Below are 27,646 nucleotides of genomic sequence, written 5' to 3' on the forward strand. Positions count from 1 at the left end.
CTCTTCCTCCTACGCTCCTCTAACTTGCGGGGACCGCGTTTAGGCAGGCGTTCACGGCACGCGATCATCCTTCCCACCCTCCACGAGGTGGTGGTATCCCCCGGGGATGAACGGTAGAAGCGTCGCGACGCCGATGTCGACGACGCTTCAGTGAAGGCCGACCGTTCGTGGCGAACGCAAGCACCCCCGCCGTTTGGGCCGTGGCTACCGTCGAGAAGCCCTGAGGAAACTGTATCGCCGCCAACCATCTATCTCCTTCATCGCCGAAGACAAGCATTCCGCTTCCCATCTCCTAGAAGCATCACAATTCGGATAGAGAGAACATATAAAAATGCCGCGGGTGAGTATACCAGTTTTTTTTATTTTAATATCAACGATTATTATAGCATGCGAAATTGATTATTTAATTAATATTTAATTCGTATTTAAATAATAGAAAATATATATTGTAAGAACGCTTTTATAATATTATGTCAGAAATCATTTCGCGCACATCAAGATATTTAGTACGTAAATAAAATATACTGAATTGAAGGAGATTTATATTGTTACATCTTAATCGTCTTAACTGATTTTCTTTTACAATAAATATATAAAATAAATAAATGTTATATATATAAATATAATAAATAAATGAGTATCTTCTTTTTTGGATTTTAGGGGATACAAGAAAAAAAAGCGAAAAGTAGAAAGATTATTACATCATGATATAAAATCGTTTTTACAATAATTACTTTGCTTTTATGAATAAAGCATTGTGTGTATGTAATGTATGCACAAATAAATGTTATGACAATTAAAAAAAAGGAAGATATTGTGCTCCTAATAAATGCATTTATCATAAAACAGATAAACTAATCTAATAATAATATCTCGTATTTTCTCAACTTTACGCTTTATGATATCCAGTGTTCAATTCATAATTACACAAAAAATATATATCCTAACATATGTTATATATGTTATATAGTAAAAGCGATTTTAACATGTTACATCAATATTTTAACAAAGATATTCAAAGTAATTAACATTACATTCACAAAAAAATTTAGCCATGAATTTTTTTAAAGTTATCAGGAATATTGTTAATGACAATCCCTACTACAGTTAATTGCTAGCACTTTCTTATGTATCATCGAGAATACAGAAAATTCTATATCTATTATCGATTAAAAATCCATCATCGATTAAATTTCTTAAAAAAATAAGAAAAAGAAAGAGATTAGAGTCTCAATTATATATCAATTTTCAAATAGAATAGAAGTATCAATTCTCAATACCTAATTGCGTATGACGCTCTTATCGCACAATTGATCGACAAAGTCTTCAAACAAGGAATTAGCCCCCGTAAGGGTTAGTTAATTCTCGCGTAGAAATGAAATCGTTAGTAACATCGGTAACTAGTTCCACGTTGCGAGTTGATTGACTCCTTTTATTACCTCAAACATCGATTTTACGGAAAAGGGATCCCAACATTCACGCGATGCAATTAATAAATGTGAAAGCTGATTAGTTCTAGAAATTAATAAAAGTTATTATTATCATATAACTTTTCTCCGTTCCTTAAAATTATTTATCACATACATATAATTATTATTTATTATGCCACATTACATGATATATAATTAAATAATATAAATAATTATTAAAATGGTTCTTCATTCATTCGTTTAAGAAATATGTAAATATGAATGAAGAATATAGTATCTATCATTTTTCCCATTAAATTTTGTTTCAAGTAAACTTTAGAATCCAAAAATTGTTGACAGAGAATCTTGAAAAATTTCTTTTTAATCAGGAAAAATATATATTGGACTTCCGCGACAAAACAGTGATTGTTTTGATAATGATAACTACTGCAATAAATACAAAAAAAAAATATATATATCAATTTAATACATATTGTAAAAGAAAATTGAACCCCTTCACAGGCTATGACGCATTCGGGGTGTCAACGTAAAATCATAATAATCTATTCATGAGGACATAGGGTTCATTCTGTCACGTGTCGCAACCTCACTCACTAGCCACGTGTCCACTACGTTATATTTTCTATAGAAATAGAATAAAGCAAAGACGGTTTTAGAAAATATTTATTTATAATTTTAATCGATTATGCACTCAGATTATATTGTAAAATCAATACTTTGTTTATTCTGTCTATTCTGTATGATATATTTATTCATCTCTTGATAGATTCAAATAGATTTCGACTTGTAATTGCATTTCACATGTTAAATCGTCGTACATAATTACTCATTAACGCATATTAATAGTAAACATTTTTCTTTTATCGGATAAGATTAAAGCTCTTGAATGTCAATAAAATAAAATAAAATTTGTATAAATATTATTTATTATCAACGTGACTCGCATTTTACGAATAAATTTGTAAAGAGATTTCGAACCGTGTTTGACTAACGATGATGATGAAGTAAATATGCGACATATGTCGCAAGTTACGCATGTAATACATGAAATGCAACCCCCCTAGTGCGTATTTTAACTCACGTGTGCCGACATTAATCATCACGAAGTAAATTGATCGATACACGACAATGTATATAATGAATGTACAATTTCTTTTGTAATAACGAGAAAGAAAGACTGAAAGAAAAAAAGAGAGATATATTCTTCTCATCCCTCACAAAATTCCGATAATTGATTTCATAGATCTCATAGATCTCATAGATTTCTAAGAGAAACTTTTCTTTGCGATAAATAGAGTTGCACTCTAGTTTAAAATGGATCGTAAAATCCGTCCTCGCAATATGTGTATGTTGCATAATTTATACGAAAATGCTGCGATTTAAATCGTCGCGGGCAATGTTCATTATCGTTATATAATTGTATCAACCATGTTGATGCAACGTTTTAATCGATATTCGAGTCAAACAAATATCTTTCATTTTCCACATATATGTAGTGTTGTGTAATTCGTTTTTTTTTTAACTTTCCATTTCTTATGTTTGAATATGTGATTAACGTCTGATATTTACATGATATCATTTTAACACATTTAAGCGATATTCGAGTCAAACAAATATCTTTGATTTTCCACATATATGTAGCGTTGTGTAATTCGTTTTTTTATAACTTTCCATTTCTTACAATCTTATGTTTGAATATGTGATTAACGTCTGGTATTTACATGATATCATTTTAACACATTAGACTTGGAATCTTAATCATTGGACATTGATCGCGGTTATTTATGTATGTAAAAAGCACGGGTATTTTCTTGATTCTTTCTCAATTTTATAATTTAAAATTGCAAAATTACGTAATGCATCAATATCAGAACTTGTGAGAAATAAATAAATAATAAATTTTTACAAATGAACAAAATTAATTATGAGAACGTATCGGATAAAAATTGCGTATTACGTGTGTTTTGAAACATTCATTATCGACAAATCCATGTATCGTTGTTATGAAAACACTTAGCATGCAACAAATCACGTTTTGCGCATGATGAATCTGATTTATAGAATGCAACGTAAAGATTTTCTTTCTAATCTCAAATTCTTGCAATATTTTTTCTCGAATGTCACAAATGATAATGCCATCGAGAAATGTTATCAGGAAGAATAACCCCTTCAGTTTCCAGTTTTATGATAATAATGGTCTAATCTTAATAAAATTCACGACACATATGTATATACAAAACGCAAATTGGTCTGCATATATGATCAAAGGCAAAAATAAGCATCCTTTATGAAACTATAATCGCGAATATATCTGGGCGTTTGACGCGAATTCCTTCACGGAAGGAAGGGGGAGGACACAATGATTAAAGACGTGTATATAATTTCGTTTTTTAATAATTATTTTCTTCGCGATTAATTCGAAGTCCACATCTTCGAATTATATCGTTAGAATTTTGTAATGTAAGAAAAGTGCCCTAACATCTTTTCCAAAATTTCTCGAAATGGATATCGTTCTCTCGATGATCTTTGTTCCGTCGATGGAAAAAAAATAGACTCCCCCACATTCTGTTAAAAACCCTCATGACGGGATGCAAGGCTAGAAAAGGGGAGGGAAAAGCGATTACAGTCTCATTGACCCATGAAGTCACAGTCTGTAAAAACTCGCTCAGATACATACAGACAGACGGACTTGATCCGGTTTGATATTCGACTCCTTTTCTCGATGGAGACTTAGCGACAGAAATTTTACGTTAAGAAGTTCCACAAGATTGAGACTTATTTTCTCGTATTAAAGAATTTAGTTTACGCGACTATCGATTAGCACGAGGATCGCGAATGATAGATTTGAAAAAAATTATTTTTGCACATACGTTATAAAACACACTGTTGCCTATGAGATACGCTATCGTGCGATGCGTAATAAATGAAGACATTTATGAAGTCTGGGTCGGCGTTTGATACTAAAACGAAATTCTGTACTTTGAATCTGACCGATTTCCGCACTTCATTTGTCATTTGTGACAAATATAATTATCTGTGAAATTGTCGATTTCAAAGTCCAACTAAGAGATGCCGCGTCTTTAATAAACGAAATGACGTAATGAAACATGCTTATTACTGTGCATTTTGTATAATACTAAAAAAGAAATATATTTTCACATATTTTTAAAATGCATGAAAGAGGAAGAAGGATGTTGCTTTATTTAATATTTAATATTAAAGCTGTTTTAATTTTTTAAGGATTTTATATCTTAAGTCCACAATTTTTCTCTCTTTCTTTTTCGCATTAATTTTCAATATTATACAAATCGTAAAAGAAGAATTTGAACAACTGATTTTCTTCCAATTTTTGCAAATTTTCTAGAATCCTTTCCGAGAAATCGAATCCTGCTCTTTGAACAAAACGTATAACTCGAGTCGGTGAGTCCGTACGAAGGATCCGTCCTGCCTTTTCTGCAAAGGGCTTCTAGTATCTGACATCTGGGAGCGAATAGGAAGTGAAGAAGCTCAAGCTTACTACCAGGCACTGAATGGCACCAATCGATATATGCTCAGAATATCACTGCCGAATACATTGGCTTGACTTCCGCGTGCAAAGACTTCCTTTGTATTTTAAGTAGCCACGATGATTTGAAACTAGCCGCGTGAATTGGCAATATACTATAGTTTCCATTGGATAACATCATCCTTGAAAAGCACACTCCATCCATGTTAACCATTCAATAAATTTCGCATGTTCATTCTAGATCGCAGTCGTTGCTAAGAAAAAGTATTTGAGAATCTGATGTGAGCATCTTTTTTATATTATTAGTTGCACTACAATGCTTAATACATTCTTTTATACTTATTAAAACTGACTTTATATTGAGATTTTGAAGTAATTTTTTTTCCCTAAAACTTATGATTCAGAGCGGGCATTTAATTAATTTAAAAAATACCTTTTTATTAAAATTTATGTGAAATATAGCAGATAATAAACCCTTAGATTCTATTTTTGCAATATATTCATGCAAAGGTAAATAACCGATTTCCATAGATACTAGTCGTGCGAAGCGTGGGTGAAACAGTCAATTCATGCGATCCTACGTGTCGATTTCCGGTGTATGATTTCGCAGCACGTTTAATTCACGGGATTATATATCAGATATCATCATCCCATATGAGAATTTCACACACCTAGACTAATGATAAAATACGAAAGATAAACTGTGTCGTTAATTTGGCGAATATACATCGACATCAGCCCTTTCAATTAATAATATATTTATTCAAAACAATAGTAATCATTATTAGTTATTTCAATTGATTATATATAATTAATGCGTTATTGTTGCATGATAAAATCAATCAATTTAACGAAATTGAATTAATTACTGCAATATAAAATAATTTTCTAAATAAAATTTTCTAATCTTCTTTTTTAAATTTATTTGATATTATTTAATACACGTACAAAAAAATAATCATTGAACATTTTCCAGTATTCTACTTTATAAACGATATAATTATAAACGATCGTTAGGAAAACAGTTATTCTATTTTCCTGATGAATCAAAGAGTTAAAAATATAAACGCGGAGACAAAACACACAAAACGCATTCAGAATTTCTATTTCGCCAATTTGTTTCGTTTTCATAATATGATAACAATGTATTTCGGTTTCACGCAAAGACCGGTATAATCAACAAGCTGACCTATTATATAATTATAAGCAAATTTAGAATGTCTTTCTTTCAGCGGAGTCAGGTTCAACTATAAAGATCTAAAAAAAAAAGAATCTCGATAAAAGCAGATTAATCGTGTTGTTTCACTGTTTAATGGTTTTAATCTGCGCTTAAATTATCTTTAAACAGAGTATTATTTCTACAGCCAGAGATAATTGTGATAAAATTAGCGAAGAGATAATTTGCTAGAAATTGGGAATCAAATATTAATTATATATACAAAGCTTTGTATGCATATATATGTTATAACAGAAACGTATCACAAAGCTTTGTATGTATATGTATAACAGAAACGTATCACTTAAATAAATAATATATATAAATTAAAATATAATATATTAAAAAATCATGATAATATATTTAAAAAATGCTTACAAATATGTTTTTTCCTTCAATAGAAAAAAGAGAATATTATATTCAAATTATATGATCAAATCAAAATTATATATGTTGCAGCCAGTTTCGAAAGGAACATCTCAATTGTCGGCACGGGGACAGATGGAGAGGCGGCGGCCACCGTTTCTCAGAGCTTCTAGCAAAGCCAAGGAGGTAAAAAAAAATTAAATTTATAAAAACATCGATTTATATATAAAATATTAATTTAAAATAAAATTGAAACAGAAAGAAATATCAAAAGATAAGAATTTGATGTTTAAAAGATTAAAATTTTTTTAATTAACAAATTCTCTATATTATAAATTAAAGTTAATTTTTTGAAAAGAATTTCATATTTTGTCAATTCATAGATTCAGAAATGTTTTGTTCTACGCCATTTTGTGATATAATATGCGTAAAAAAAACGCGTTCAATCTATGTGATTCATAAGGAGCGGTTCAATGAATGTGACGTCATCAGATTGTCATGGCAACCTACAGCAAATAATAAACAGAATCCTAACCAAAAAAAAGAAAAATAATAATGTTTAGGGTGGTGTATGATTTTATTGTAGAGACAGGGAAATTAATATAAGCAGAAATTTATAAATGTGGAAAATGTACATATGCTAGATAAATTTCTCGCATTGGAAGCAATCTCGATAGAGAAAAAACATAAATAAATAGAAAAAATGCATATGTTTGTAATGTTTATTTTTGATGATAGAACATGTCTGTTTCCTATGTTTATCAGATTTGTACTTCTTATCCATATGATACTTATGCATATCAACATTAATAATAACTTGGAACTGGAATAAATTATCGCATATCTTCGTCATGAAATTAGTTTTTAAAACATATAATAAAAATTTATATTTTAATAAAAAAGAATTAGAATGATTTCCCAATAAGAATTGTTTCATCTTGCACATTCAGTTTTTGTCATTTTCATTGATATCATATTAGGCAAAATTGGAGAAATGTTATTGTGGTAATAAAATATAAAATATTTAACTCTTTAAAGAAAAAAGCAGGATATGATTACACAGCAGTGAAGTAAATTAGAAAATTATACATTTATAGACAGAACGAGGCAGTGGAACAAAGATGGATTCTGCACGTAGCGGGGGTGCTATAGAAGAACAGGGTAGCGATGAAGATCTGTCACCGGATGCTTTGGTTAGACAAAATTATGAACTCCGTCATCGTTTGGAACAGGAGGCTGCAAGTTATAAGAGACGTTTGGACACTTATCGGCAGGCTCAACAACATCAAGCTGCTCTTGTCTCACGTTTACAAGCTAAAGTAAATACTGTAAATTCTCTTTACTAAGAAAACTGTAAATTGATTTATAACAAAGTTTGTTAATAAATGATAAATTGTTAACAATAAATAATAATTAAAGATATATTTTAGGTTTTGCAGTACAAACAGAGATGTTCAGAATTGGAAAATCAAATGGCAGAAACAGTGCCTTGTGATACTACTAAACCAACTGCAGCAACTGCTGCGGTATCATCTACTTCTGCATTAGAGGCTGCTCATCAGACACTCAGGGATATACGCGAGGAGCAAATTCATGATTTGGACACTGCCTTACAAAAACTTGGAGAGGAACGACGAAAGTATGAGGAAATACAACATAAATTAACATATTAAGCTCTATATGTCCTTTGATTAACAAATATATAAATTATATTTCATTTTATAAAGATGCTTTTCTCTGCCACAGATGTGAAGAACTTTTGCAACTAAACTCATCTCTGAAAGATCAACTGGAAGAGTCTCATCAAACAAATGAAGCGTTAACTACTGATTTGCAGAAATTAAGCAATGATTGGGATATATTGCGTGAGGAGTTGGCTATTAAGGAAGATGAATGGAAGGAAGAGGAACAGGCATTCAATGAATATTACATCTCCGAGCACAACAGATTATTGAACCTATGGCGTGATGTCGTGTCTGTTAAAAGATTGTTTGCAGAAATGAAATCTGCTACAGAACGAGATTTGTCTAAATTGCGGAACGAAATTACTTCTTCATCTAATGAAATGACATCAGCATGCAATAGTATAAGTTTTACTATGAAACTACAAGCAACTGCAGTACAATCAACAGTATAAAATCATTTTATAATAACAAATATTAATAACAATTTATATTTCTATCTATAATTTTGTTCTATTGATATTTTATATTGATATATTATACTTTCTTCTTCTGCTTTATTTTCAGCCATCCCAAAGAATACAACAAGAGGAGGAAGAACAAGCTGTAACTGTTTTGAAAACAGAAATTGCAGCACTTAAGCAACAACACGCTGCTGATCAGCATGAAATTCGCACAAAAGACGATCGGATAGATCAGTTTATTCGAGAAATTCGCAATTTAGTAGATATCAATTTATCCTATTTCAAATCTAATTTAATTAATTAATTTTATTTAAACTTATATATATTTTCTTATGTATACAGGAAGAAAGATGTGGAATTTCTGAAGCAGCAGTGACTCAAACTGCGCGTATGCAAGAGGATATCGAAGTATTAGAATCTGCATTAAGAGATATCGCGCATGCTGTGATTCAAGATGCCGAATCTCGGGACGTCGATGTAAAGCAGGCACCTTCGCATATTCATTTATCATCCGGTGGACAAATTTCGCAAAGATCACCGAAAAGGAGCGCGAGAAACATTGCTATACCAGCACTTGCTGAGAGTACTATAAGCGCAGTACGAGCAGCTCTACAGAAATATCAATTAACTATACGCGAATTACAGGTATATGTATCATATAAAAAGAAATATATATTCCACATATTAATTACAAATGTTTACAAATGCTTTCTGTAATTTAGATAAAATTGCAAACCAACAAGGAACAGCTTTTAACAATGCGCAAGCAATGGGATACCGCAGAGACAAACGCTCAGACACTAAATACAAAAGTGGCAGAATTAATATCTCAATTGGATTCGTGTCGTTCGCAATGTACACAGTTAAATCAAGAGAAAGAGATGTTGCAGAAAAGTCTTGACACTGTAAAATTGGAGAAAAATGCATTGGATAAAAATAAAATGGAGCTCAATAGTATGGTAAGATTTAAAGTATTAATCAATTTCTTCTACACGACTATTAATAGAATATAATTATTAATTGGCATTTACGTTACAGCTAGAAGCTCTTAAAAATAATTATGAAAAACTTCAAAAGACCAATAATAAATTACAAAAATTATGTGACAATCTAGAAGATGAAAAATTATATTTGCAAAACGAGCTTAGTAGAGTATCAGAGGATGCTGATTTAAAGTAAATAAATTATTAGTTATATATTGTATAAATCACGTTTTAATTCTACCAAATTATTTATAAACGAGACCAAATATATTTGTTACAAAATAATTTGTAGAGAACTGAATTTACGATCAGAGGAGGATAGATGTAGTAAAATGCGAGAAGAACTTTTGACGCTACGAGAAGATTTAAATAAAGCTTATCTTGCCAAAGATATGTTGGAACAACAAAAACTGGAAACTGATGGATTAATCTCTCAAATTGAAAAAAATAAAGGTATCTTATATTCTTACAAATATATATAATCTTTGATAAGTTGTATACATGTTACATAAAATAATTCAGGTGATCTTGAATTGGAATTGGAACGAATATTATTGGAAAAGTCAGATGTACAAGAAATTTTGATAAAGTTGGAAGCAATGTGCTCTAATCACGAACAGGATAAACAGAAATTGCAAGAAGAATTAAAAAAAGTAATCCAAATTTAATATTATCTTAGCAGTAATATATATATATATATATATATATATATATATATATATATATCTTCATGTTAATTATAATTATACTTGTTGTAGATGACTGATGAGAAAAATAAACTTGCGAGTCAATGTATCGATCAACAAGGGGATTTAAATTCACTGAGAAAAGAATTATTGCAAGCTGAACAAACTAGGCTTGACATAGAATCTGAAAAAGTTACGTTGAATGAGAAAATTAAATTTTTGGAGATAGAAAAGGAGAAAGTCGAGATAGAATTGGGCCAAGTGAGTCGTGAACGTAGTGATTTGAGTAATCAACTGTCGGTTTTGGCGCGAAAGAAGGAAACATTGAATGAAGAACTTATGAGACTTAGACAAAGACTAGAACAATCCAATGAAATGAATGCACGAATAAATAGAAATTTGAAAGATCTTGTAAAAGATAATGAGGAGAAACAGGTAAGAATGGAATTATTTATATGAATATTGTATATCTTTCTCTGATGTATTATTATAGAAATAAAGTAATCTTTTTGTTTTTATAGGTGCTTTTAGAAACAAATGAGAAAGAAATTCAAAGGATGCAAGAGCAACTTGCATCAATGCGAACTGAAAAAGAAATATTAGAAGGAGTACTGTTTGATACACAAACTAATTTGGAAGCTACACATGTCAAGAAGACACAGTTGGAAAAAGAGCAAAAAGAAACGTTAATTAAACAAGAAAGCTTAAAAGGACAAGTGACACGATTAACAAAAGAATTAGAAAACAGTGAAAAACGTGCGCAAGATATGAAACAATCACTTACACAACAGAGTGGTGATCAAATGGCAGAATTTCAACAAATTATATCGAATATGAAGAAACAGTCTGAGGATAATATGAAGAAAATGACTGATGAAAAGGTACTTTCTTATTCACTTCTTTACATAATTTTTCCATCTCTAATATATTACTATTAATTCTAATTAATACATGAATATATTGTATATCGAGTTATTAAATATGTTTTCACTTTTTTGTCCATTCTTCTACATCTTATCTTTATAAGGAGCAAGTAAGAATAAGTTTAGAGAAACGGTTGCAACAGTCCGTGTTACAATTGGAAGGAGAAAAAAATGAAGAAATTAATCAACTGCAACAGAGAATAGAAGAATTGCAACAACATGTAGAGAATTTATGCAAACAGCACGAGGAAGCACTTCTTAGGGCCGAAAATGATAAACAACAGGCACTTCTTATTGGTATGTATGATTAAGTATTCTTACTAAATTTTAATTGAGTTTTTATAAGAATTAATATATGTTTTTAATACATGTTCATATCTTAAAATGTTTGATAATTTGTTACAGCTCATCACGATCAACAGGCTTTAATTGAAAAAATTAACGCTATTATGCGTGAATTAGAAGAAGAAAAGAATACTTTGGAACGTGTGAAAAGGGAGGCAGCAACACGCGCGGAACAAGAACGTAATAATACGAATCAATTGCGTGACGAATTAAATCGTCTTAGAACAAAGCTGGATGAAACCAAGTTGAAAGCTAATGAAGAAAAGCTGAAACTTGATTTAAAAATAGAGGAACTCTGGAAAGAACGCGAATCCACGCAAAGAGAAGTTGAAGAATTACAAGTTCAATTACACATGACGGAAGATAAAGTAGACGGACTGCAAAATCAGTTACACGATACTATTAGAAAACTTAAAGACGGTAATCTACTCTTTTCTTTATACAACACATTTAATTTTGTAATTATTTGTCATAATTACAATTTATATAATTACAGCTGACAATATTAATGAGACACTGCGCAAAGAATTAGTAGATTCAAGGAGACAATTGGCAGATACGACATATGAAAAAGAGAAATATAATAATAGCAACAAGGAATTGCGAGAACGTGTTAAGCAAATCGAAACTGAAAGAAGAGAACAGGGAAGAATTTTGGAAGAATCGTATCAAAAAATAGCAAGTCGGTATTACTCTCTTCTTCATACATATAGATATTTAACGGTTCAATATGTAACTTAAAATATCTGTGTTTAGCATTGGAGGATGTGAAAGCGGCCATGGACATTGAGAGAACGCGCTTACAAGCTCAAGTGCGAGATTTGGAACGCGACGCATTGCAATTGCAGCAACAACTCCGCTTCACGCAGGACGAATTACAGAAATGTCATGAGAACAATTCTCAAGCTCAGAACGAAGAGAAGGAACTGCAGGCTAGATTAGCTAACGAGATTGAAGAAAGAGAGCGTATACAATTGCAATTGCATCAAGTGAAAAAACAGGTATGAAAATGTTATGCAAGATTTTTTTATTCAATTCAATTAACGCGAGATCTTTCCTTTCGTTAGGTTGTCGATCTGGATAATAGCTTGGAAGTTACACGACAAGAACTGGGAAAATTACGCACGCGAGCAGACGAGGAAGATGAAAGGTGGCGTGCTCGAGAGCAAGAGTTGCTGGTGCGTCTCGAGGATAGCCGCTGCCGCGAGAGAAAACTGGAGGATCAGAAGCATAATCTGGAAGTTTGCTTGGCCGATGCCACGCAGCAATTGCAAGAGTTGAAGGTATTCTCGAAGACGGATAATAAAAAGATGACAACTTACATTCCGTATTAAAATTAAAAGCATGCATATCATATCAGGCGCGCCTAGGAGGATCTGAAGGAAGAGTGAGAGCTCTCGATGCTCAATTGTCGCAATTGGAAACCGCTAAAAAGGAAGTGGAGCAGAAGTTGAGTAGTGTAGGCTCTACGCTCCGCCGTATCGCCGGCATTCAAATGGATGGTAGCGTAAATATGCCGTTTAAATTGATGAGTCCATCAAGAAGATGGAGTCCGGCACGTGGTAATTTATATAAAATAAAATCTCTTAGTTTAATTGGCAGCAACGAGACACGGTTATCTTATACAGTGAGATGGTATATGTAACATATAGTTAATATATAATGTATTTTAATCAAGTGCAAGATCACGGTGACACTGGCAGAGATATCATATTGGATGTCGATCCTGAAGCTATTAGAAAAGGCGTGCGATCACTTATGCAACAAGTTGCCCAAATCGAACGTGAAAGAGTATGTGCTAAATTTCGATAATTATATAAAATATTGATTTGTGTTATAATAAAATTTGTATGGTTTAATAAATTGCAGGACGATTACAAGACGGAATTGTGCAGTTTAAAGAAACAGTTGAAAGAATCTCAAGAGAATCAAAGTAATACCGATATAAAAGCCAATAATCTTTTAGCTAATATTCGAACGCTTCAGGAAGAGAAGAAATCTTTGGAGGCAAAACTAACTCAAAAACAAACTAGTTATCAAGCACAGGTAAATCTTTTTATCTTTCTATCTCTTTATATATCTTATATATTCTTTCTCTATGCTAAAAAGACATTAATATTTATTTATCTTTAGCTGAATGCATTGCAACAAAAAACCAAAGAATGCGAGCAATTATGTGAAAAATTGTCAATGTTAGAATTAAAGATTAGTACTGAATCGGAAGAGAAATCTCAATACGAGGTATGAAAAAAAGAAATATTTTCATAATCATTATAATCTAAGTATATGTAACACTTTATACTTTAGGATAAATTCGAGAAAATGAAACATGAATTAAACAGATTGGAAACGGAAAAGCGCAGTCTTCAAAAGGATGTTCGCCATAGCGAGTCTCGCGCAACAGAAATGGAATTACATAGAATGTCTTTAGACGGAGATTTCCAAAGATTGCAAATGATGCTGCAAGAAAAAGAAGCACATATTCAAGTAAGATCTATGATGTGCTTTTCTCATGTACAAAACACATTTATATTTTAAACATATCGCAGTATAAGACACGTAATGATTCATAATAATTAAATTTTAAATTCAGTAGATTGGCAATTAAATTATTGTAATTTATTGTCACTTTAATTATTCATAATGCAATCTGTACCTTAAAATAAAGACATCTTTACTCGAATTAAAAAATCAACCATAATAATTTGGTCAATAACGACATTTCTTTGAATTTGGAATTTAAATGCAAATCTGATAAGTACTATTTTTTGTTTCTTATTAGAAATTACAAGATCGTTTTGACACGCAAAGCCGCACTATGACAAATCTAGAGGAACGTTGCGCATCCTTAAAATCCACCATAGAGCAATTAAAACTGGCACTAGAAAAAGCATCTGCCACGGAAAGCGAACTCAAGAGTGAAATGAATCTATTACAACATAATATAATAGAGATTACTGCTTCCTCTCAAAGTAATAATGAGAAACTCAAACAGGTAAAAGAAGACTATTCTATAAGCTATTTCTTTTTCATTAAAAATATTAACACTATTTTATTTATCTTCAGCTGCAGAAACAGCTTTCGAATACCGAAAATGAGCGTAGAATATTATCCGAACGCTTAGAAACGGTGCAGCAGACCCTAAGCGATTTAAAACATACGAATCAATCATTGATTGATCAAAATGCGCGACTACAGAATGAGTTGGCTAATAATGAAGTGCAACGATCAGCTTTAGAATCACAATTAAGATTGTCTACTTGGCCGCCGGAAGGCAGTACCACTAAAGATGAAGGACTATTACGACAACTACAAACTGTTCAAAGAGAAAGAAGCGAAATGAGAGGAAAAGTGGATGCTCTTAATGACAAGGTAAATGTAATGATTATACAAATGTTAAGACCTCTTGCAGAGAAAGAGAGAGAGAGAGAGAGAGAGAGAGAGAGAGAGAGAGAGAGAGAGAAAGAGAGATTTATGAAATAGTATATAAAACAATTAAAAATTTTATATTTACAACAAATATATTATTTATAAATATTATTTATAAATATATTTTTTAATAGGTGAAATTATTAGAAGCTGATAAACGTAATTTAGAACGTCAAATTGCTGCGGGCAAAACGAGTGTTATTCGAAGCAAGAGTTACGAACGTCCAGAAAAAGCACATATAGAACTTCTAGGTACTAGTTATAGTCTTGACAACTTGGAACATGAAAATAGAGAATTAAGATTAAAGATTCGTAAATTGGAGACTCAATTGGCGGAAAAGGAGGCCGAACTTATACGAATTAAGTCAACTTATATACATTCCTCCCATTCATTATTGGACACAAGTCGAGATAGAAGTGGAGAATTAGAACGGATCAGAGCCGCGCAATTGCAGGCCGAAAAATTATTAGAGGCGAGAGAACAAAGTCATCGTCAGCAAGTATCACGTTTAGAAAATCAGGTACATATATCTATGATAGAATATAAGAGAGAATGTAGTGTATTTATATTATATATCTATCACATAATTGTTTCCATTTATACAAATAAAAAAATAATGCAATATTATACACATATATTATATATCTTTCTTTTGTAGATACAATTATTACGAGAACAGCTCAATCAAGAAATAAAGCGCAGACAGTTGTACGTTTTGCGGAGTTCACGGGCCGGTAGAGAAATGCAACAATTGCGACAAGCATTGGGCGATTCTTTGAGAACCGTGGCGCAAGATCCGTCACTAGATGCGGTATTACTGGAACACGAAGCGCGTAAATTAGACTCTACCTTGACGAGTACTACTAGTTTGCCGCCATCATTAGCTTTACCTGCTCCACCTTCGTCTCACCGATCCGGCACTCCGTCACAATTGAAATAATGCAACAAGTGACTGTACTTTCTTTGGGGAAACTGCCAGTATCAAATATTATATATATATTTATACAAGAGTATATAAGTACTTATACAAGTAGTTATATTTCTTGAGAATTTATAAAGTATAATTATTTGTGCACATAAAAATATTGTTTAGTGCGCTTCAACATTACGTATCAAAGTCGTTACTTAAAGAAGACATGAAATCATTAATCTAATTTGATAAATCATGAATTAATAATATACTTCTTCGTATTTTACATTTTAAGGCAATCACAAATTTTATAATGACATTTTATTTGATATGCGATTTTTATATTGAACTTTTATCAAATTTTTTATACAAATTTTATGCTTCCAAATGATTATATATATGAAATATGGATACATTTCATACAGTTTATTAATGTGCACAAAACATATATGAAGATTTTTGTGATATAAGATATATACATTCCACAAAAATACTTTGCTGAATATAATTATAATACTTGCAAATTTCTTTTGCTACATCATTTCTTGTCTAGTTATCTGATTATAAAGTAATAGCATAAAAGTCAGTTTAATATTAAATTAATAATTAATGCACATAAAATGATCTCTTTTTATTATCTCATAACATTTACTTATATATTTAATATATTAACACAAATTAAATCATTGTCTAATATTTAACAAAACTTTACAATAAAATTAATATAAATTTAATCATCTAATATTCAACAAAATTTTATGGCAAAAATTTAAAACAAATTGAACATGTACAAGTCTACAATCCGTCCATTAATATTGTGATTAATTTATAAATTTATTTATTTAGATATATATGTGTATAATATTGTGTTATTTTTAACACAGATAACTGAAAAGATATATTATAAAGGGAAAGCTTGCAACTCTCATATAATGAGAAGTGCTTATAAAGTAGGTGGTAACAGTAAGAAAAAATGCTATGTTTAGTCTCATTTTGAGACCAAAGAAAATCAGCAAACAAGAGCATTATAGAGATATGCTTCTGATTATCAGATAGAGATGCAAAGTCACTGAGCTATTTGCTAACGTAGAGATTGGTAATGCTGTAATATACAGCAGAGGATTAAAAAATACAGACATAGATGACAAAGAGTGGACTGTGTCTGTTCTTTATTATTAAGAATATAGACATCCAGTCCTGTGCACTATATAGCCTGATGCAGGATGATTGAAAGTATTAAAAAAATATTATTTTGCTTCATACAATGCAAGGTTTTATCAAGCAAGAAATTTTTATACCAAACTGATTATCAAAAGAATTTTAAATTAATTAGGTTATTTGTAATACAATTTGTAATGAAAAAAAGTTTATCTTATCAAAGAAATCTTTTTAATCAAACATAATGCATTCATAAATCAAGCATTGTCGTTAATATATGTTTCCATGCAGAGTTTTTTTTAGGTCTAGAATAATGTAGAAAAATTGTCATATACATATATATTGTACTATCATTAAACTCTATATTTCACATTCACACTTTTTTAGAAACATATATAGTAATGGCATATATATGTAAATCTTAAAAATACCATTGTTACATGTGTTATTGAATTATATATTTGAAATTAAATATCACTCACCACATCTGCATGTTTCAATTGTATTTCCTCTCTCTATACACTTTTACTTATTGTCCTATTACCATTACAGCCTAGAAATTTACTCTCGTTCAATAACACAATATTTTTTCGTAATGAAAAATTTATATAAGTTTATATAATATATATTCTCGACTAAGACTACACGAGACTGTAATCAATCGTAATGACCGCGACGCACTGCATACTTCAAGTCTGTTCAGACTTGCAGGAAGTTGGCAATCCCTTAGAAATCACACATCATTGGTCAATTCAGACTCTCCGTGAATATTGATGCATACGCGACTCTGCAATTTATTATCGCGCTACGATTTAAACTAATTTAAAGACAGCCGCAGTCAGATGACGATCAGCGCGCATGCGCGAAGCATGTTTTGAATTTGAACAAAGTTTAACGAGCGTTCAACGTGTTCCACCGAAGATAATCGATGACGCGCGTGTTAACGAGTGTACGTGTTTTTCGAGTGCGGTAGTAAGACCTGTGACTTTCATTAAACAAAATAAAGATCCTCGTAATGTCGGACAGCGTTAAAGTGGCTATTAAAGTCAGACCGCTCATCAAACGAGAAGAAGACGAAAATCTGCCGATACAATGGACAGTTCAAGGGAACACCATCATAGCCACCGATGCGGAATTCAAGAAGCGAGGCGAGAGTGGATTTCAATTTGGTACGAAACTTGAAAAATTGCCATACGAAGTACATGTCCGAAACATATCTGCTTATTCGACTTGTAACTTTATAATCTGTCAATGTATTAGGTTGGATGTTTTCTAGTTATACTTTCTGCATCATTTTCGTCTTTTCTTTTTTTCTTTTTACATTATTTAAATATGTATCGAGTTGTATATGTCGTCTTTTAATGGGATCACCTATTTTATTGTTTATTATTTAATTCGATTTCCTATGAAATCTCTTAGCCTTTCTAATCCTACAATCTACAAATCAATATCAATCAATCACATACATCAACCTACAAATTTGCAGCACCAACTGGCTGCAATAAGTGCATCCTCTTTAAGCAGTATTTAAAATAAGAAGAAATCCATATATATATATATATATATTTATTTTATTTTAGATACAGAAAGTATAACATGAAATGTAATAAAGAAAAACATGTTTTTCTTTAATTTATCGATTGTCACGTTGGACTTATAATTTGCATAGATAAAACAGTTCTTATCGTTTTGTATCCTTGATTCGCTAAATCTCTTATTTAAGTTGACTCATTATTGTTAATCTTGCAGATCATATTTTTGACACAAATGCCAGTAACAACGATGTGTTTGATAATATTGTAAAGCCTATCGTTGATGCTGCTGTAAATGGATTTAATGGCACAATATTTGCTTATGGACAGACAAGTTCCGGCAAAACATATACCATGATGGGTACTCCAGAGGAGCTTGGTATAATACCTTTAGCTATCGAACATATGTTTGATGCTATAGCTAATACTTCTGGACGCGAGTTTTTATTGAGGTTTATATATATATATTTTTTTTTCTTATATTCACAATGGGATAGCCTTTTAATTTTTACAGGTTATATTATCATAGTAGAATATGTTTGCTCAAATTTTTCTTATTTATATAGCAAAATTATAGAAACTGAAATTTTTAGACAGTTGCTCTGACACTTTAAATTATTTTATTTCCTTGATATGTTATATGATATAAATTGTTATAATGATAAAAAGATAGCACTATTTATATTTAATTCATAAATTTTTTAGAGTATCTTACCTAGAAATTTACAATGAGAGGGTCAATGATCTTTTAAGTAAAGGTTCATTAGATTTAAAAATACATGAAGACATAAATGGTCAAGTGTTTGTAAAGTGTAAAGAAGAAGTGACAAATTGTCCAGAGAATGTTTTATCTATAATGTATAAAGGTAACAAACACAGAAGAATAGGTGAAACAAACATGAATGAGCGAAGTAGCAGGAGCCACACAATATTCAGAATCGTAAGAATGCCACTTCTATTTATATATAAATTTTTTAAATATTATTAAATATATTTATATAATGTATATTGTTGGTGTAAAAGTTTTAATAAAATTGTATGCTGTTGTAGACAATTGAGAGTCGAGAAGCTAGTGCTGGCTCAGATGGTGCGATACAAGTATCACAATTAAATATGGTAGATCTTGCTGGTTCAGAGAGAGCAAGACAAACAGGAGCTACTGGAGAACGTTTTAAGGAGGGTCGTCATATTAATTTGTCTCTGTCTACATTGGCATTAGTGATAAAACAGTTGAGCGAGTCGCAAGACTGTCAAAAATTTATAAATTTTCGTGACAGTAAACTAACAAGGTTATTGCAAGCATCTCTAGGTGGTAATGCAATGACTGCAATAATATGTGCAGTAACGCCAGCTGCTCTTGACGAAACTCACTGTACATTGTCGTTAGTATTTTTGTTTCTTAAATAACTTATAAGCATGTTGTGCAATGTATATTAAATATTTTCTATTTAATTTCAATGAACAGATTCGCATCTAGAGCCAGAAATATAAAAAATAAGCCTGAACTGAATGAAGTTATGTCAGATGGAGTACTTTTGAAACGTTATGCAAGACAAATAAATATATTACATACAGAATTAGAGGTATATTATTATAAATGTCTGAAAATATTTTTTGCTTTATTATATAAAAGATATAAAAAGTTATGATGATATTTCTTAACAACTTTTAGATACAAATCTCCATGTTTTCATTCTCTATACAAATTATAAAAATAAAAGATAAAAATAAATGATTAAAGATTTTAACTTACATGCAACGAATTTTTTCAGAGAATGAAACAACTAACTCGATCGACCGATTTTGAAGAAATGGAATCTAAAATACAAGAAAAAGATCGTATTAATAAAAATCTGGAAGAACGAATTAGATTGTTGCAAACTCGGATAGTTCATGGCGATAGTCGCAACAACTCTGAATCATTCAAATGTAAAGAAAAAAGAAGACAGACCTGGTGTGGCACTGCTGGACATAGACTAAATTCATTTCAAACATGCACAAATTTGTCACCAATCAAAGAAGTGTCACCTTTCAAATTGCCCAACAAAACGGCTGATATTATGGATACATGTAGGTTTTTTTGTCAACTTTTGTATGATGCAAACAAAATATTTTAAAAAGTTAAAAATTTTTAAACTATATATTATTCTTACAGCGCCCCAAATAGCTCTTGCCGATTTTGAATTAGAACTTATGAATAATGAAGAAGATTGTGAGGAAAGCGATGAAGATACCTTTGTCATATATCGAAAGCGCAATCGTGTAAAATTTACAGATGATGTAATTATTCATAAATCGCCGGTTATGGATTATAATTGTGACACTTTATCTGAGAAAGTTGATACAGCTATACAAACTGAAAGGTAATAATAATAAGAAATACTTAATTTGTTTGATATAAATTTATAATTTATAGTTTTTTAGTTTAATCACTCTCTCTTGCTTATAAATAGTAAGCTGTCCCCTGATACACCAAAGACAACATTACGGGAAAGAATCCATAACTTGATGGAAGAATATTCACAACTTCAAGAATTTACAACTTTAGAGAAGCAGCTATTTATTGAAGATCATTCCTCTGAAATAAAAGAAAAACTTGCAAAATTTTCAATATTAGAAAAACAAATCGAAAATATAGCATCTGATAAGGAAAATTTTGAACATATAGCATCTGAACTTCGCAAAAAATTAACCGCTGCTGAATCGCGTTACATTTCAGCAGAAGAAAAATTAAATTTACAAGTAGCCGAACTACAAAAAATACCAAGTCTTGAAAAGAAAATCGCACAATTATCTGCACAAGAAATCGAAGTGAAAAACATTCCAGAATTACAAAAACAGATAAATCTTCTTATAGCGGAAAAAGATGGATATGAACATATCGCTTCCGAATTACGAAAAAAGCTAAATGAGGCTGAACAACGCAACATTATATTAGAAGATAAATTAACTATACAGAATATAAATTTAGAAAAATCATTTGAACAGCATTCATCGCAAAATGATAATATGCAGCAGGTAGAATTAGAAAATCAAGTTACCACTATTACATTAAAAAATAATGAATTGCAACATAAAGTAACAGATCTTCAAAATAAGTTAACAGAAATAGAATTATGCAAGAAAGATGAAGTGAACAAGCAGCAACAACACTTTCAAGATTTAGAAGAACGCATTAATAATCTTACATCTGAAAAAAATATATTTGAACATACCATTTGTGAACTGCAAAATAAATTGAAAGAAGCGGAAGAAGTCAATTTATCAATGCAAGATAAATTAAATGAACAAGTGGAAATCCAGAAATTTCAAAACCACGAAAAGCAAATTGAACAACTTGTTTCCGAGAATAATAAATTTAAACTTACCATTGATGAATTGCAAAAGCAATTAATAGAGGCAGAAGTAAAAAATAACACAATGGAAGATAAAAATGACGAAAATCAACAAGAAGCACATAAATTATATTTGGACAACCAAATTCAGGATGTTGTAAAAGAAAAAATGGAATCTGAACAAATCAATTGCGAATTAAAAGATAAATTGAAAGAGATGGAACTAATGAATAGTTCAATGAAAAATCAACAAGAATTATATGTACAAAAAATGAGTGATTTAGAGAAACAGATTGAAGATCTTGCAGTTGAAAAAAATGAATTTGAAGATATAGTTATTGGATTGAAAGAAAAATTGAAAGAAGCTGAATTAGAGAACAGTTCATTAAAAAACAAATTAAATGTATTTGAAACAAATATATGCGATCCTGATAGTTTAGATAAAGAATATATTATTTCCGAATTGCAAGAAAAATTGGAAACAGAGTTAGATAATAACTCAACGAAAGTGGAATTAAACATACAACAGGCGGAAGCGCAGAAAACCATTGACGAGCAAAAGGAATGTGTCGAGGACTTGAAAAAAAACGATAATGAAATTAATCATTTAAAAAGCCGCATAAGTGACTTACAGGATATTATTCAAAATATACAGAAAGAGAATGCACAGTTGAAAGAACAAACATTAACAAGATCGGTATTGGATGATAATTTAAGTAATAATGATTCTTGGATTATGGAGAATTTTTCAACTACGAAGACTTCCTTAGATGATAGTGCTAAATTATCGTCAGATCTCATTTTGAAAACTGAATTAGAAATAAAACATGATGTGCAAAGTTTAAAGACGGATATAGAAAACTTACAGGAAACGATTTATTTATTAACAAAAGAAAATAGTGAATTGGCGGATAAATTGTCAGCAGAAAAAGAATGCGCCGAAAAATCGACTGTTGAATTGCAACAGACGATTGACGATCTTTATGTACGAAACTCGAAAATAATGGATGAAAAACTCGAGTTACAAAATAATTTGGCAATTCTCAATGAACAAATGGAAACCTTACGCTCGAGAATACCCGAAGCAAACTCAAATGAAGAGCAGATAATTCTCAAATATGAAGAACAAATTAGCGCACTTACAATAAAAAATTCAGAATTATTATCTAATGTCACAGATAGAATGAAAGAGCTTGAAATGTTAAAAGAGAGTAAATCACTTTTATACGAACACGATTGTATGTATAAGGATAAATTAACTGATCTTATGGCAAAACACGAATGTTTGACAATTGAGAATAATGAACTTTCGACTGATCTAATAGATAAAATCGAAGAAAATGATGGATTAAAAGAGGAATGTGATAATTTAAAAAATAAACTAGAATTATTGTTAAAACATGAGAAAAACACTGATAATGATGATGAGGAACAATTAAGAATGGAGAATACTTTGTTAAAAACCGAACAAGTGGAGCTAAAAGCTAGTATAAAAATGTTGACTAATGAGAATTCGAAAATGTCTAATCAGTTAATGGAGACTATAGAAGATTTGGATAATGTGCGAAAAATTAATTCTTGCAATAATACCTTGCAATCAACGTTATTTAATAATACTTTAACGAACGATACAATAGACAAATCTATAAGAGATGACAATGTCGAAACAACAATTTCACACCTGCAAGAGGAAGTTAATCGTCTTACGCTTCTCAATAGAAAGCTCAGCGATTTAAAATTAGGCGCTTGTGCTCAGTGCGCTCATCTACAAGAAATGACTGAAAATCATAGAATGCTGAAATTCAAAGTGAAGGCTCTCACTCACAAATTAGAAGAATCGCAAAGAAAGTTTAATCGTGAAGTTGCAAAGAGCGATTCGCTTATTCTAAAAGCTAAGGAGGACGTAAATGTAAGCATATGTAATTCATCTCTTAATGCCAGTTTTCTAGAAAACATGAATGTGAGTTATGTTGAAGAAAGACTTCAGTCTCTAAATAGCGAATTACAAACTTTGAAAGAGGATCACGATAAATTATCGGATTTGTATAAAGAAAAATGTAGTGAAGTCGAAGAATTACAAAATAGCAGTGTTACAGATCCGCCGAATGTTCATAATATAAATACTAGTGTTAAGAAATCTCCAAGCAAAACTTCGAGACTAGACAGTATGGCAAAAGATATAAGCTATTTACAAAATGATTTTGAGAAAATAAAAGAAGAAACTACACAGCTCAAAAAAAATCTTAGCAAATTTATCAATGAAAAAGATTCTCTAATAGATGAAATTAAGTCATTGAAAATTGCTAATGAACAGTTAGGGCAAAAGATCTCAGAGAATGAATTATTGTATTTAGGAAAAACAGACATCCTCGAAAATGAAATAAGGGATATGACTAAAAAGTTACAGGAATATTCTATGAGATGTAAAGAAATCGAGGATGCAAAGCTCATTATTGAAATTGAAACGGAATATCTGAAAGTGGATAAGTTAGAGAAAGAACAAACAATAAACGAATTACGTCAAAACCTCTCCTGTTTACAACACGAGTTAGATTTAACAAAAAGAGAGAAAGAAGAACTTAATAGCAATAACCTTTTGCAGCAGGAATATGAGAAGAAATTGGAATCATTAAGATCAATGAATGCGGAATTGACTAATTCTAAAGCAACTGTTTCACAAGAATTTGCTGATTATTGTAAAGAATCGGAAAGTAGATTTACAGTATTAAATGAAAAAATAAATAAATACACTTCGGAAAACGATTATTTAAAACAAGAATTAATTAAATTGCGCGACATAGAAAATAAATTCGAGACGATGAGAAACGAGTACGAATCCAAATCTCAGCAAGATAAAACATTAGCCGAAGATAACAAAAAACTCAAGAATGTATTAAATAATATTTCCAAAAATATTATTAAAGAGATTGAGTACCTTAAACCGAAAGTTAATGCTGAGGAATTCCTGGATAAATCGGTAGATGAGTTGTTTCAGATGTTTTTGCAAACAATCATGGTGAAAGAGAAGGAGATAGTGAAGACTATGCAAGATAACTTTAATAAAGAAAAGCAAAAACTTGAAGAAGACAAACAGCAGAGCATGGATACAGAGAAACGTAGGATATTGTGGGTGAAAGAATTGGAGAGTGATATAGAAAAGCTTCAAGGAGATTTATCTCAACGAGAAACTGTATCTAATAAATTGCAAAAAGAAGTTACGCGTTTGGAGCAACTTTTAGAAGATAATAATCGCGATCGAGATATATTGAAAGAAAAGATTAGCCTGCTCGAGATGGATCTCAATAATATACATACTGAGTTTAATAAATATTCCAAGATGGACACAGTGAATGAAGAAGCCATTAATATTGCTCAAAAACGGGAGAGACAAGCGCAAGAAGCAATTAGGAATAAAGAAACCGAATTTCAGATGAGGCTGAAATCGGAGAAGGAAGCATATACTAAACGAATAGAAGAACTCGCGTGTACAATAGAATCATTTAAAACGAAAAATATGGAATTGGCAGGCAACATCGAAGGTCTCGAAGCTAATCAAGAGCAATTGAAGAACATTATCGATCTGAAAAACAACGAATTAATGAAAAGTAATCAAATTATAAATAAAATGCAGATGGAATTGGAACAGCTCACGGGAGTTTACAATGATCTGAATTGTGAACTGGAAAAGAAAAACTTGCGTATCGAAGAAATTACGGAACTTTTAAAAACTAAATGCGACGATCTTACGGAGTATAAAGTTAAATTGGAGATGATCGAGTCGGAGAATGCATTCCTGAAACAACAAACTGGCGAACGAAAAGCCAATATGGAGCAATACAGAATAGAAATTGAGACACTGAAGATAGAAAATAAGAAAGATATGGATGCAATTAAGGATAAATTAAATTTCGAGGAATTGAAGAGCATCGAATTGAAAAGACAAATAGTCGAATTAGATAAGAAGAACGCTACTTTGACGGAAGAAATAAATACCTTGAAAGATGATTATGCGACAGTGCAACATAAGTGTATTACATTAGAGAAAAGAGTCAGAAATAGTACGAGTAAGATTCAAGCGGAGGAACAAATGGAAGAACTGAAGGACTTGAATAGATCTTTGCGAAATAATTTGGATGGTGCTAGTAATCGGATAACAGAGTTACAAGATGCCAAAGCTGAGTTGATGAAGCAATTGATTACTCTAAATAGTCAATATGATGTTGTATGCAAGGATAATCAAGAATTAAAAGAGACATTATCGTCGTATAAGTCCAAATATAATAACACGTACGCAACTTGTGAAAAATACGACATTTTATTACAGGAGAAAAACAAAATTGCCTTAGAATTAGAGGCGATAAAAGTTGAATTGGATCAAAAGAACAAAGAAATCGAGGATTATGTTAGTAAGATAAAGGAATTGACTGAAAAGAATAAGGAACTTGACCAAGAATCGGAGGAATTAGCAAAAGTTATTTGTGAGCACAATGTTGAAAATGCACAGCTTGAAGACCAGCTTTGGTCATGTCGCATCGAAAATGACGAATTACAGAAGAAGATTGAAGCTCTCGAGAGTAAAAATCAGTCGCAATCCGTGCAAGGAACAGATGTTTCTTCTGAAAGAGTTAAATCTCACAATGATGATTGTAATTGTACAGCGTTGAAAAATAAGATACGTGAATTGCAAATGGAAGTTGTATCGAAGAACGGAAAAATAGGGACATTGGAGCTGCAAATACGAAGTGGAAGTTTTCCTTATCAGGCCAAGTGTAAAGAATTGCAGGAACATTTATCAGCATATAAAAATAAGGTACTTTATTGTATGTCAATAATTATAATTATTTTGATTATTTTGTGAACTATATAAATTTGATCATAATTTGTTTTATAAATTGTACTATGTTTTTGCACAGAATAACGAACTTAAAGCAGAGATTAAACGACTTCAAATTGCCATGTTGCGTACAAGTGCAAAAGAATGCGATGTATGCAAGCATAGACTTATAAATAGAAGAGATCAGATGTGTCAGACAATACCAGATCATATATTACGATTTTGCGGTACGAGCAGCGGCATAATCGAAGTAAGTATACATCAATGCTTTAGAGAGTTAAAAAATAATCAATATTACAAATATATTTATACCAATGTCAGAAAATAAGCATAAAGAAATATGTATATATAATTGTGTAAAATGTTTTCAATTTTATTTCTTCATTCAAGTTTTATTGGCTACATGATTGTCATAATTTTTACGTAATAATAAAATTTATTTTTATGCAGGATGAAATAAGAATAACGAAATTAGAAAAGGAAAAACAGTTCATGAAGGATATCTGTCGTTCTCGATCGAAAACCATAAAGGAACTTGAGAAACAAATAACAGAGTACGAAATATTATTGCAATCTAAAAATTCATGATTACAAGGATTCATATCTTGTATTGCCATATATTTGACAAAATTTTCCTCTTCTTGAAATAGTATTAGCTAATTAAAATATTATGCTTTATAGTTTATTTATATTGTTTTAATGAAAGGATAATTAAAATTTAACTTACTAGATAGAACTTACTAGATAGAATGTAAAACTATATTATATAAAATGTAAATATTGCATCTATATAATAATATGATATATTTTTATAATATAAAATAGATATAAAATAGATTAATTATTT

At 30.8% G+C, this 27,646-nt stretch overlaps 1 protein-coding gene across 1 annotated transcript; it reads left to right on the forward strand.

The window, feature by feature from the left end:
• LOC105258373 (centromere-associated protein E) lies at nt 1–27,474 on the forward strand. The gene is made up of 37 exons (XM_025414816.1): nt 1–340; nt 6,611–6,703; nt 7,615–7,836; nt 7,948–8,156; nt 8,264–8,648; nt 8,767–8,922; nt 9,006–9,308; nt 9,386–9,622; nt 9,702–9,838; nt 9,939–10,099; nt 10,169–10,299; nt 10,405–10,767; nt 10,854–11,213; nt 11,360–11,552; nt 11,661–12,020; nt 12,097–12,282; nt 12,357–12,601; nt 12,668–12,883; nt 12,961–13,162; nt 13,279–13,391; nt 13,470–13,646; nt 13,734–13,841; nt 13,908–14,087; nt 14,383–14,595; nt 14,667–14,972; nt 15,164–15,550; nt 15,689–15,967; nt 18,099–18,267; nt 18,848–19,082; nt 19,336–19,570; nt 19,681–20,012; nt 20,096–20,213; nt 20,403–20,700; nt 20,786–20,993; nt 21,084–26,775; nt 26,879–27,049; nt 27,250–27,474. Exons 1-37 carry the CDS (start codon nt 332–334, stop codon nt 27,385–27,387), a joined length of 13,527 nt encoding a protein of 4,508 aa, XP_025270601.1. The 5' UTR covers nt 1–331; the 3' UTR covers nt 27,388–27,474.
• The last annotated feature ends 172 nt before the right edge of the window (nt 27,475–27,646 follow it).

This window comes from Camponotus floridanus, unplaced genomic scaffold, assembly GCF_003227725.1.
Source record: "Camponotus floridanus strain SB8 unplaced genomic scaffold, Cflo_v7.5 scaffold9, whole genome shotgun sequence".
Taxonomy (NCBI): Eukaryota; Metazoa; Arthropoda; class Insecta; order Hymenoptera; family Formicidae; genus Camponotus; species Camponotus floridanus.